The 13,107-nt window shown below is 38.7% G+C and overlaps 1 protein-coding gene across 9 annotated transcripts in view; it reads right to left on the reverse strand.

Moving 5' to 3' along the window:
- Window positions 1-13,107, reverse strand: part of trioa (trio Rho guanine nucleotide exchange factor a) — a 158,831-nt gene that overhangs the window by 48,602 nt on the left and 97,122 nt on the right. For all 9 annotated transcript variants that reach the window (XM_049475422.1, XM_049475420.1, XM_049475423.1 and 6 more), the window contains 3 exons: window positions 12,245-12,436; window positions 8,595-8,764; window positions 1,572-1,746 (listed from right to left, as the gene is read on the reverse strand). In XM_049475422.1, the coding sequence (XP_049331379.1) occupies window positions 1,572-1,746; window positions 8,595-8,764; window positions 12,245-12,436 (537 nt within the window). The remainder of the gene's footprint in view (window positions 1-1,571; window positions 1,747-8,594; window positions 8,765-12,244; window positions 12,437-13,107) is intronic.

A 13,107-nucleotide genomic window follows, 5' to 3' on the forward strand; every position in this document is an offset into this window, starting at 1 on the left:
AAAAATGTTGGGTTTAAATCAGGCTAATGCTAATAATGAGAATGTATGGGGTGGGTCAGGTTGGGCTCGGGCAGAATATGCACGGGCTCGGTTTGGGTCGGGCTGAATATTTTTTGGCCCGATCTCTCCGAGCTCTACTATCTGCTGTGAAAAGCCAAATGATATCAGCTCCAAAATGTCTAAAGAGTAAAAAACTCTAAACCAACAGAATAACAGCAGTGCTTCAGCAGATGTTCTCAGCATCTTCAGTGGTTTTGTTGATTTGTTGTTCTGGGTTGTAAACAGCACACTGCTCAGGTTGTAGTGTGTGAGCTGAAGTGGGTGTGTTTATGTTTCCGTGCTTCAGGATCACGGTGGAGAACTGCTGCCTCACAGCATGCGGTGGGGCTGACCTCCTCCTGACCCTCACACAACACAGCCCCAGTATTTAGTCTGGAGTATTCACTTCTGGCTACATTTCCTACTCAGCTTGTGAAAGTTGCAGCTCATTAATTGCTGCTTAATTGCAGATCAGGCAGCAGGGAGCTTGCAATTACAGCTGCTGGGCTTCTTCTCAAATAACTGACTTGAACACACAGGCAAAAACACACACACACACACACACACACACAACCTTAGAGCAAGCACAAAATTCTGAGCCTGAGGATTGAACAAACAAAAATCCAGACTCTGCAGGGGTGTAGAATCAAGCATCAGCGCAACCATGTAAAGGTGCTACTTCAATTAAATCAATTTAGAAATGATGAAAGAAATTATAATACACACAAAAGCATGTATGTGCTTAGTTCAAATTCATTATTCAATACATTTGCTTAAAATTTGTACTGAATGAATAATTATAGCTGTGTGTTAAATAATAATGAAGCATAGAATACATTTAATTAAACTAAATAAAAGACCTAGATTTATTAATGCACTACATTTCCTAAATAAACAGAAATTAACTGTCATTACTCACAGCATATTGTCACAGTAATGCAAAAACCTTGTATGTATCTTTATTTTAAATGAGAATTGCTTTAACATGGCTGCCTTGTGTATATTATTTATGGGCATAAGCTCACTCTTATCAAGATCGACACTTTACTAAAATCATTTAATGCATTAAGTAGATCTTTTAAGCTACACATTGGGTCATATATATAAAAGCATATCGCCCACATATAAAGAAACCTTATGCATTAAACCTCCTCTACATATCCCTTTAATTGCCTCTTTACTGCGTAGTAATACAGCTAATGATGCATCTCCATTTTTACCATTTATTTTTACTTTTACTCATCTACAGTTAATCTGACCGGTGCTCTTTATACAGTGTCAAAGTTTTTTAATTAATGTTTCTATAGAAATGCTTCACCTGGACAATGTTTTACATGGACTTTCATTAAAAAAATATGATTTTTTTTTTTGTTTGTTTGTTTTTTTTTTTCATTTTGAAGAGATACAACATTTTGCATGACAGTATGATATGATGCTCTGCTCTACTGTCCTGTAACTGAACATTCACAAGACCTCACAAACGCCAGCACCACCAGCACCGAGCAGAAGGCTGGCTGCCTGGTATGACTCACATCAATGGCATCGCGCTCGAAGATCCTGAGCTGCAGGAAGAGCTCCAGTTTGATCTTCCTCTCCTGGAAAAGCTCCTCCATCTGAGCCTGAGCCTCGTCCAGCTGCTGCAGCACGCTCTCGATGTGGTTAATGGAGCTGTTGTGCGGGGCCTTGTTGCTGGAGATAGCCGAGTCTCTGTGGAAAGAGCAGATGGTGAGTATACTGCGTACTGTGTAGAACTCAAACACGGTTCATGCTTATATATAGATTTTTAGCAGAGTTATATCACACATACACATTCAGGTTCAGGATAATTAACTGTACTGTTTGCAGCAGTGAAACATACTCATGTCCTGCAATATCAAAACATATTAGCAGTTTAAAAGCAGGTTTATTAGCAATACCAGAGGGCTGTTTACACTGTATGGACAGCACTTTCTCTTCCCTCAACTAAAAAAACGGACTGTAAGCTGAACACTGAATAATACCTAATTTTTAAAACCACAGATACAGGCAGTGATAGTGATTAATTTTATTATGATTGGACAAAAAGTAAATTTTTCTTTAATACAGATTTTATAAATATGATGTCATTTTTCCAAACTATGACGATACTATTTAAATGTCTCCTTCCGCTAAAATTAACTTTTTCTTGTTCTTTGCAAAATAAAATGGGTCTTTATTATCTTTGGGTCTAAAATTGTTCTTTAACCACCATTGTCTGTAGAAGCTAGTAAAAGAAAATCCTCAGAAATCCTCAGTCGATCAGGAAAAGCACCATGTCTGGCGTGGGTGGTCTGGTGTGGTATGGTTGAAGTGCCGCTCGGACCGCGGCACTGATAACATTTCTTTCGTTAAGTGAAATTTAACATTACCTAGCACTCAGTGCTTAATTTTTTAACTAAGGCAGGTAGGCGTTCTCTGCTACAGTGCTGTTAGCCAATCAGAGATGATATGTTTGCAAGTATGAATATTCATGAGCAAGAGCTGAAATCCTGTCTTTCTTCAAAGACCTCTAATTCAGTGAAATAAAGCAGGGTTATACAAAAACCCCGGAGCACTTTTCACATGGCATTCATTCATACTAGAGATCACAACTAGACATTTTTAAATGAATAAAAAAATAATGGAATGATACCTTTAAAGAATTGCAATATATTACTATGCTTACATTATCACAATATTTGGCAATATATAGAATTGTAACCCCTGTAACACCAAGTTCTTGCCAATACATATCCCTACTGTACACATTCACCAAGCTCCTCTACAGAGGCATCATTGAGAGCACCCTGACCTCCTAACAGCAGGACCTCCTGGCATGAAAGCTTCTCCGTGTCGGACAGGAAAGCACTGCAGCAGCTGGTAAAGACTGTTCAGTGCATTACAGGATCAATATGTTTACAAGGAAAGCCTGCAGCATCAGGAAGAAGCTCTAACACTCTTCACAAGTCCTGCAGGAAATACACTTTAATCCCCACTCAACAATTCTGAGGTGAGAAGAAAATACAATGAACTTTACATTTACAAGTGTTTTATTTTTTTCTGTACTGACCAATCAGAAAGAAGAGAAGAGAAACAGCTCACATCTAGTCCTACACTGATTAAAATGGTCCAGCTAAAACACAGGGTTTTGTATTGGAAAAACTTGATATAATATGGTATGCATCTTGATATAGGGGCTATGATAACATTTGTTGTGATATATTGTGATTACAGCACTGCTATCCAGCGTTTTTTTTTTTTTTTAAACACAACACTATAGGAAATTATTTCTGCCACCATTACTATTATTGATACAGTATTGATATTGCAGCACAGTATTGTGATACACTGATGTATCAATATTTCCTTACACACACCTACTCATACAACAGACTGCAACACTACAAGATGCTGCTCACCCTAAACAAGCATTTAAAAAGGCAGCAGAGTAAAAACCTCCATTAAACCAAACAGCAAACAGCCTTTTTCACCTTCTAAAACAGCACAGTATAAAACTCTACTACTAAAAGTAAGCGTAAAAGTAAGAAAGCAAACTGTGAGCATCAAACATGAGATGGCTTATTGGCTAAATTGGGGTAAGATGATGCAAAATAAAGGGGCAGAAGTACTGGTGTAATATTTCTCACCAGCTTTAGGAGCTAGATGAATTATTTGCACACTAACACTGATTTATTCACGCAAACACAAAGCCATTTGAAATTATTATGAATTAATACCTGTGAATTTTAGCCACTGCTGAAAAAACCTAACCATTACAATTCATTCTAATCAAGCACTGCTGTAATTTAATGAACTGCACAAGAGTCACATAACCGTCCCACTGAGGCCAAAAGACAAATTTCATTAAATCACGCAGTGTAGTCATTTAAAATCACTATCATAACAATAATGGCTTTTGTCGTTAGTAATGGCCGTTTCACTACTGATACTACGCAGCTTTAACAAGGCAGCCTGTTCCCATGGTGACGGGGTATTAATAACTTCAAGCACTGCTTGACTGTGTTTCACAAAGAGCAGCAGAATAATTAACACATTCATGATGAAGGACCACACAAGATCAAATAAAGCCCCGGTGTTTTCATGACTGGTTTGTGTCTGAACTGAGCTCTGCTACTGTTTCTGCTTCTGCTGGGCTTGGAGCTGAATATGAAGTACTGTGCGTCAGCATCCTGTGAGAGAGAGAGAGAGAGTGTGTGTGTGGATTCTCTCTGTAGTCAAGTGTTGGCGTAAGAGACGGAGAGTTGGGAACCTTTCAGTTTGCACCCTGGTGCACGGGGTGGTTTAAGTATTACTCCTCTAGATAATTAATTAAGTGGTTATGAAAGCATGATTATATAATAATGTAGTACACGTGTGTATAACAGAGTGCTTAAGAGTGTGAAAGTGAGTGATAGCACATTTCCTATAGAAATAATCACTGTTAAAATCAGGAACAAAAGAAACAAAGCCGTTTCTCTCTTCTGAAACTCTCTCATACACTATGGGGAAGGAATTAAGATTTTGTTTCAAAATGCTTTGTTGTCCAAGTCTAGACTAGACTTGTCCCTATATGTCCAAACTTGTGAGACACCCCTTTTTACTAAAGGCATTCAGCTAATTCAGGTTAGCTTCCACTCATTGCTAAGACAGATGTGTATTCACACAATACAGAAGCTACACAAGTCTAGTCCCTGTAGAGATGTACTGCCAAAAAAATAGGACAGATCAACATGAACCTAATGGTATCATGCCAGGCATGTGCTAAAAAGGTATATAAAGCCCACCCATTATTGAGCTGTGGAGCAGTTGTACTGTGTTCTCTGGCGTGATGGTGCTCCATCCAATACTTTTGAGTTAAGTTAGGGAGTCCTGGACTCACAAATTCTGATACAAGTAAAAATATTTGTATTATTCAGAAGAGACAGTTACTCTAACATAAATCACGATAAACTCTTGCCTAATTGGGACTCAGAGTGGTCCAGCAGGCTAAGCGCTACCACTATGATCAGGAGATCGACAGTTTCAATCCTGTTCATGTAGCTTGCCATCAGATACCGGAGCCCTAAAAGAGCACAACTGGCCTTGCTCTCTCTGGGTAGGTAGATGGCACTCTACCACCCCCCCAAATCACTCCACAGGGTGATGTCGATAAGCACAAAGCATCTGTGAGCTGATGTATCAGAACCGAGACGCTGCACTTTTCTCTAAGTGCGCTGTGATGCTACTCAGTAATGCTGCTTCAGCAGCTGTTCAAAAAAAAAAGCGGAGTCTGACTTCACATTTGTTGGAGGAGGCATGTACTAGTCTTCAGCCTCCTGGTGTTAGGACATCACCAGTGATAGGGGAGTCCTAATGAGTGGGTTGGGTATTTGGCCGTGTACATTGCGGAGTAAATGGGAACAATACATAGAAATAAAATTATTTATATAACAAAAAAAAAACTCTTGCTTAAAATCCCCGGTTTTAGCACAAGTGTCCCGGTACTTTTGTCCATATAGTGTATCTTGTGAGCAATTTCGGAACAAAAGCTTGATTTTAGATTTTTTTTTTTAACCAGCATCTGCATTTCTTTTCAGTTGCACTAGCAGATCACCTGGTTTTAAATTATAAAGCACAGATTTACCAAAACAGGTTTTAAATTATCACTAGAAATAAAGAAGCTTTGGAGATGTTTTAATGAGCTGTATTTGTATTTGTGCTCTAAAAATAAATAAATAAACATTTGCCGCTCAGATAAGAAGCTTCACATCCATTATCAGCTTTTTCTACCCCATACAGGATTTGGTAAAGATTAGGAAGATATATCTTCATAGAGCTTCATGGGTCATAATTTAACATTTTTAAGCTCCACATCTCTCTGAATGCCCTGCATTATTAATGGTCTTCCTGGCAGGTGAAGGACTGTAAGATTTTTATGACAATGCTGTCACCTCCTCCCGGTAAATGTGTTTGAGATGATTCTCCGTTTTTAAAAAACACACCAGCATTGACATTCCTGTCATATTAGTGTGATAACTCTTGAAATATGTGCATATGTATGGGGTGCATAATCTGACATAAAAGGTCAAACAGATAAAGACACAAAAGATGTCAATATCAAGTGACATTTTCTGATTCTTCACTAGGATTAGACCATGTTTCTCTACTGCCATTGTCTGAGCGTGTGTGTGTGCGTGTGTGTGTGTGTGTTTTATATGGATTTAATTAAACAGATGTGGAAATAGATGGGCTTTCATGGCAGGGTTACTCCAGGACTCATAATATAGTATGTAATGTAATTAATGACACTAGTGTCATTTTAAGATATTTTTATGATGTCATGATAATATATAGCATGATAATATATATTTAGACAAAATACACACAGTAATTTTGACAGAACACATGCCTGGAGTGGAGGGCAGCCATTGCAGCAGGCCTGGGGAGCAGTAAGGGTTAAGAGCCTTGCTCAGGGGCCTAACAGTGGTGGCCTCCCAAACCCGGGTACCGAACCCACAACCTTGTCTTCAATGACCCGGTGCTCTGACTGTTGAGTTACCAACGCCTTATATGCTAATTATTTTACAGTTACACATTACTTTAATAGAGCAGTAATATTATAACTGCTTAGAATTATTAGACAATGAAAAAAATTAAAATAAAATATGGTGTATGCCTATTTTTAAACAGACATACAGTATACATGCTTTTTAATGTAAATGGGCTCTCCTCACACAGTAAACACAATTGGCCACATTAAGGTCAGATTAAATGATTTAGGCTATGTCCATATCTATTTATTAACATTCGATTTTTATGATTAAATGTATAGTCTTAACGATCTAGTGCTAGGCAGTATATTGGTGAGGAAACGAAAACCGCTATGCATTTTTCACATACCGCCATTCCACTAGAGGCCCTGCAAAGCACTGTGTTGAAAAGCTCATGGGAAGAGCTCGCTAACTATCCCTAGCCAGTTAGCATAACATGCTAAAACACTGGAAGCTTAGCTCTGAGAACAGCACTTTATCTCAAGAGCACCTGCTGCTGTTCCTTACTGTAGGTGTTTTTATCCAAGTAAAACAGAAAAACTACAGAAAACAGCAATTATTCATTTAGAAAATAAAAGAGACCATTTTAAATATTTTAATACTGTAGCTTAATGTTTCATTTTAATGCACAATGAATTAAGTTAATTTGTTAACCGGGGAAAGAAGGGAATTGTGGCTGATTGTTAATACTGTAATGCCTTCAATGGCTTCAAGAATAACATATTGTAAATTGATATTAAACTTGTGTCTTACTCGTGTAATAGAGAAATATCTGTTTGAATACTTACATTTTGAATATTTAAGGACCATTTATAGTGTTTCTGGGACTACTTAAAATATTTTGTTTTGTAAAGTAAGCTGTGTTAAAGTATCTCGTGTTGCCATATCTTTTTCTAGGGTCTATTGTTTTTCTAGTGTCTACCGGCAGAAATCATGCTCATCTACCACCAGACCAAACTCTTACACTTCTATATCATTTAGAAGAGTTTGTAAACTTGATTAATCAATCAATTAATCACGTAACCTTTACTTAAATTTGGAAAACATTGAAGAAAACTCAATGTCAAGTCAAAAATCAAGTTTACAAACTCTTCTAAATGATATAGAAGTCTAAGAGTTTGGTCTGGTGGTAGATGAGCATGATCTCAGTTTCAGACAGTGCTAATATCATACTGTACACACTTTACACAACATAATATAATGAGAACTATCTTCAGGTACTGTCAGCCTGTTCTTTCCTCACAAATGTTCTCACAGGAGTCTGTCAGCACTGTCAGACTGAAGTAAAGCATCTCAGCTCATACAGATCCGTTCTCTCAGGACTCTGCAGCACAAGCAGGCTGAGGGTGGAGTGTTTGTGATATGGAATATGTAATGTGGATGGAGCTCTATGGGAGCAGTGAAGGACAGGCAGGCTGTTGGAGCTGACAGAGGTAGAGACGAGAGCTGGAGCAGGACAGGCTGCCTGGGGGCTGCTGAGAGACCTCAGGAGCTCCTCTCTCTCTCTCTCTCTCTCTCCCTTTCTCTCACACACACACCAAACACATATACTCGCTCACTCGCTTGCTCTCTCTCGCTCTCTCGCCTGCCCTCCTTGGGCTTACATAAGCAGGCAGCCCTGCTTAACCTCAGGCCTCACGTTTCTCTGCTGCAGCTTTCTGCATATGGATTATAAATGTGAGAAATGGATTCTGCTATCAGCGAACTAAAACAAGCACAACTCAGCAGGCCATCAAATCATATTAAAACCCAGCAGCTCGACTCCAGTCTCATCTTATTCTTTACAATCTTATAAAATGGGATTAGATTTGGAGCATGTTTTGCAAACTACAGTATGCAGATAATGAATAATAAAAAAATCAGAACCTTAACTTTAGTGGTAGAAAAAGTTGAGTAAGTAAGAATATGTAATATGGATGGAGCTCAGCAAGGCTAACTTTGAGTAAGTTGAAGAAGAACCACAGTATTGATGCAGTTTGTTTGTATACGTGTTTGTGTGTGTGTGTGTGTGTGTGTGTGTGTGTGTACCTGAGCTGCTGAATGAGGTCCTCGCCCTCTTTGATGACGTTAACGGTGACCTGTAAGGTGGTCTGCTGCTGCTGCCCGAAGCGCTTGATCAGATCTTGTACAGCCTCCACTGATTCAGCGTACACATCATCCAATAGCTCCTTCTGCAGCTCCTCCAGCCACGTCCACAGCTACAGCACAAATCACAATATCACACATACATACATTTCAGACCCTCATAGGCATTAAATACTATAAATTACTGATGTTCTGGTCCAATCCAGCTACTCAGGACCAGTGTTAATCCAGGCATCATTCATTAACAGACATTATAGAAAGTCGGCAGCACTGAGGAGAGTTCTCAGAAGGTAAAGTATAATCTGCAGTGCAGTGTGCAACATCTTACAGACGAGCATGGAAACAGAACATGTCTTTTATTAGAACTGGAAGTCTTTTCCTTGTTTTTTAAACCACAAATAAACACTGTTCAGAACTGAGTGGATGTTAACCCAAATGCTAATTACTAAAAACTCAAATTCTAGCACATTAATCTTCCTATAAAACAGTTATTTCACATCAACAAACAACAACAGATATCAGCCCTTTAAGTAATATTAAGCGTTCTGAGATGGTACACAGTCCAATGTTCAACAATATGACTTGGAAAAAAAATACTGAAAGTCAAAAACTATTATAAAAAATAAATAATAAAAATATGAAATATATAAATTAACTTAAATCCACATCATCAGAAGAAGTTTATGAAAGTAAATGATCTTATAACTAGATCAAGTCTCAGTTTCAGCTTATAGAGAAGAATTGGAAGAAGGTTAGAGTGGCAGCATACAGAAGTATTTTTTGAACTATAAGGCGTACCATAAATAAACAACTATTTTCTGGTCTTTTTTCATACTAAAGGCGCATTAAGCTACATTAGTAAGGATGCCTACATGGAAGTGAGCAAGGGTGTTGCCATATGTCCCTTCTAAGGGAGAAGCACCTATGTATATAAAACTGTAATTCTTTTAAAATAATAATAATAAAATAATAATAATAAATAAAAATAATAATAAAAAAAAGAAAATATATATATACACAGGTGCTGTTCAACGAATTAGAATAATTTGAAATAGTGCAATCATGAAATTCTTTGAATGCATTTTTTGTGCAGAAAGCAAATCAGGTGTTCACCGCACCTGTCCTACTCGTTAGACTAATCACAGAACTCGTTACCTGGAAAAAGATTTGCTCAGCTGAGCTTTCCAAAAGGCCCATTTAGTCCATTTAACTGTGACACTGATGTTTTATTGAATTAGAATAATGGAGAAACCGTTTCATCGAATTAGAATAATTTTTATTATAATTACAATCATCACTTTCTCAGTATTTTGTGGCTGCCCCCTTGGCTTGTATGACTGCCTGAAGTCTCCGCGGCATCGATTTGACCAGCTTGTCGCAAATTTCCGCACTCACAGCTTCCCAGGCAGTGGCGATGTTCTGCTTCAGTTGGTCCAGCGTAGTAGGCTTTCTGTCCGAATTTTCCGCTTGATGATGGCCCAAAGGTTTTCAATGACATTGAGGTCAGGCGAGTTGGCCGGCCATGCCAAAACTTCAAGCTGTTTTTAGTGAACCAATCTTTGGTCGACTTTGCCGCATGAGCCGGTGCAAGATCCTGTTGAAATATGAAGTCTTCTTTGCCGAACTGTTCCTCAACAGTCGGAATCAGGAACGTTTCCAGAACATCTTGATATACGGCAGCATTGACAGTCTTCTTGAGGAAGCAGAGTTTCCCTACACCTCGAGCGGACATGCATCCCCAGACCATAACGCTCTGGGGAAACTTGACGGATCTTTTCACGCACTCGTGGTTGTAGGTTTCGCCACCACGACGCCAGACACGAGGACCTTGGTCACCGAAGGAGATGCAGAAGCGTGATTCGTCACTGAAGACCACTTTCTGCCAGTCTTCAGCAGTCCACTCGCCGTGTTCTTTGGCCCACTTCAGCCGTTTCTCCATTTGTTTCTTGTTCAGCATCGGTTTTACTGCTGGAACGCGAGATTTGAAGCCGAGTTCGCGCAGATGACGGTAAGTGGTTGATCTGGAGACGTCAGCGCCTGTCTGCTTGTTCCACAAGTCGGTGAGCTCGGAAGTGGACTTGAACCGGTTGCTGACTGAGATCTTTCTCAGCTGCTTGTTGTCGCGAGCAGAAGTTTTTCGGACGCCGGAACAGTTGGTGCGCTTGCTGCAGTTTTTCTTGAGAGCTTTGCAGACGGAAGACTGGCTGATACCGAGCTGCTCAGCTATTTTAGTTTGGGTCAAGCCTTGTTGGCGAAGGGCTTGAATTTGAGCCACTATTCCGGTTGAGAGGTCGCGCTGCTTACCCATGATTGATTTTACAACTTAGAAATTCTACTCAACCCTGACTTTATACTGCACAGTGAACACTCTTCACAGAAAACAAAAATTCGAGCATTTATTCTAATTCAATGAAACGGTTTCTCCATTATTCTAATTCAATAAAACAACAGTGTCACAGTTAAATGGCCTAAATGGGCCTTTTGGAAAGCTCAGCTGAGCAAATTTTTTTCCAGGTAACGAGTTCTGTGATTAGTCTAACGAGTAGGACAGGTGCGGTGAACACCTGATTTGCTTTCTGCACAAAAAATGCATTCAAAGAATTTCATGATTGCACTATTTCAAATTATTCTAATTCGTTGACCAGCACCTGTATGTATATATATATATATATATGTATATATGTATATATATACGTATATATGTATATACATACATATATATACATATATACATATATATGTATATATATGTATATATGTATATATATGTATATATATACATATATACATATATATATACATATATACATACATATTTTAAAGTCAAAGGATGTTAATCTGCACAGATTTCTTTCCTAAAAAAAAAAAAAAAAAACATTTTTGGGTGAGCAAAGTGCTTCTGTTTATTTACAGTAAATTTAGATTTCCAATATTTTTCTAAGGGTGTGGTTTCAGTGAAGGTTCCCCAGCACTAAGGCTGGATGCAGCAGTATTAGCATTAGTCACTTAAGGCAGTGCTAGCAAAATATAAATACCGCCTAATAGTGCTAAACCGAGGAACACTGAGTGTTCCAGTAATCCAGGGTGCTATCAGCTACAGTCAGACAGCAAACACACAGACTACAGTCCAATATACTCACCTACAAACGGTGAAAGTGCCAATGCTGCGCTTAGCAACTAATGCTAATGCGGCTGCACCCAGCCTTAGTGCTGGAGAAACTTTACTGAAAACTAACCCTTATAACGCTGCACTTCAGCAGAGTGGCTTTACTGCTCCTTAATACCTGACTGGTAGAATTCATACATAAGGCACACTGGATTATAAGGTGCACTGACGATTTTTGGGTAAATTAAAGGAATTTAAAGTGCACCTTATAGTGCCAAAAATATGATGCCAGCAACTGCCAGTGATCTACTAAAAAATTGGGGCTGTTTGAAAACTTTTTACCAATACTGTACACTGCCACACACAGACTCAAAATTTTGGTTGCATCTAAATATCTGACTGATGTTTAGATGCAACTATCTGGTAATATTATTATTGCACATCTCATATAATCCAAATATTTCTATTAATGACATTAATGATGTACCTCTTTAACGTGAGTGTGGAAGGCCACGGACATGTCCAGCAGGACTTTGCGCTGCTCCACACGCCTGACGAAGTCCTGGATGCGATCCTCCAGCTGGTGGGCGGCTTGGTAGATCTCCTCCGGATCACACTCGCCCGTCTGAGCCAACTGCTCCGCCGCCTCCAACAGCTTATCAGCGTTGGTGTACGTGTTCTGATCAAACAAAGACCCAGTAGAGGCTCTCACACACGTACAGAACATTAAATCATACAAGCAGCAGTACAGTAGAGTAGATTGCAGAACAAAATACATGCAGTGCACATAGAAACCTATAATACATCTCTACTAAAACCATCAGCCATCTAAAGCTCAGCAGCACGGGTTTGATTTTTTATTAGACGCAGGTGAAAACATTCAAAACAGGTCTCAAATTCCCTTCCCCTCTGAAGAGCTAGAATTTGTATTAAATGTCATGACCACTAAAGCCTGCATGAACTTCCTGTAAATGTCCCTGAATACTGTAGACATTGGTGTTTCACTATCTACCATATCTGCCATGTTTTATTATTTACTACATCTCATAAATCATGTGTGCCTACTTTAAATCTCCAATTATATTTATAATATTGTTTATTAATCGTGCTGTCCTGCAAAGCCTCTTGGTTTTCTATTTATGCTCTTAATCAGACAGTATACTTCAAATAAAGAAATAAGCATATGCAATAAAAAAAATGATTATATATATAAAGATACTATTTCATGATGCAGGAGGACATGTGATTAGAACCAGAAGGAGGTCAGAGTCAGGAGAAGAACAAAACAAGCACAGCCATGTCTAGATAAATCATAAAAGCATCACACACAATGAACACTTTTCAAAAATG

Source organism: Astyanax mexicanus, chromosome 3 (genome assembly GCF_023375975.1).
Source record: "Astyanax mexicanus isolate ESR-SI-001 chromosome 3, AstMex3_surface, whole genome shotgun sequence".
Lineage (NCBI taxonomy): Eukaryota > Metazoa > Chordata > Actinopteri > Characiformes > Acestrorhamphidae > Astyanax > Astyanax mexicanus.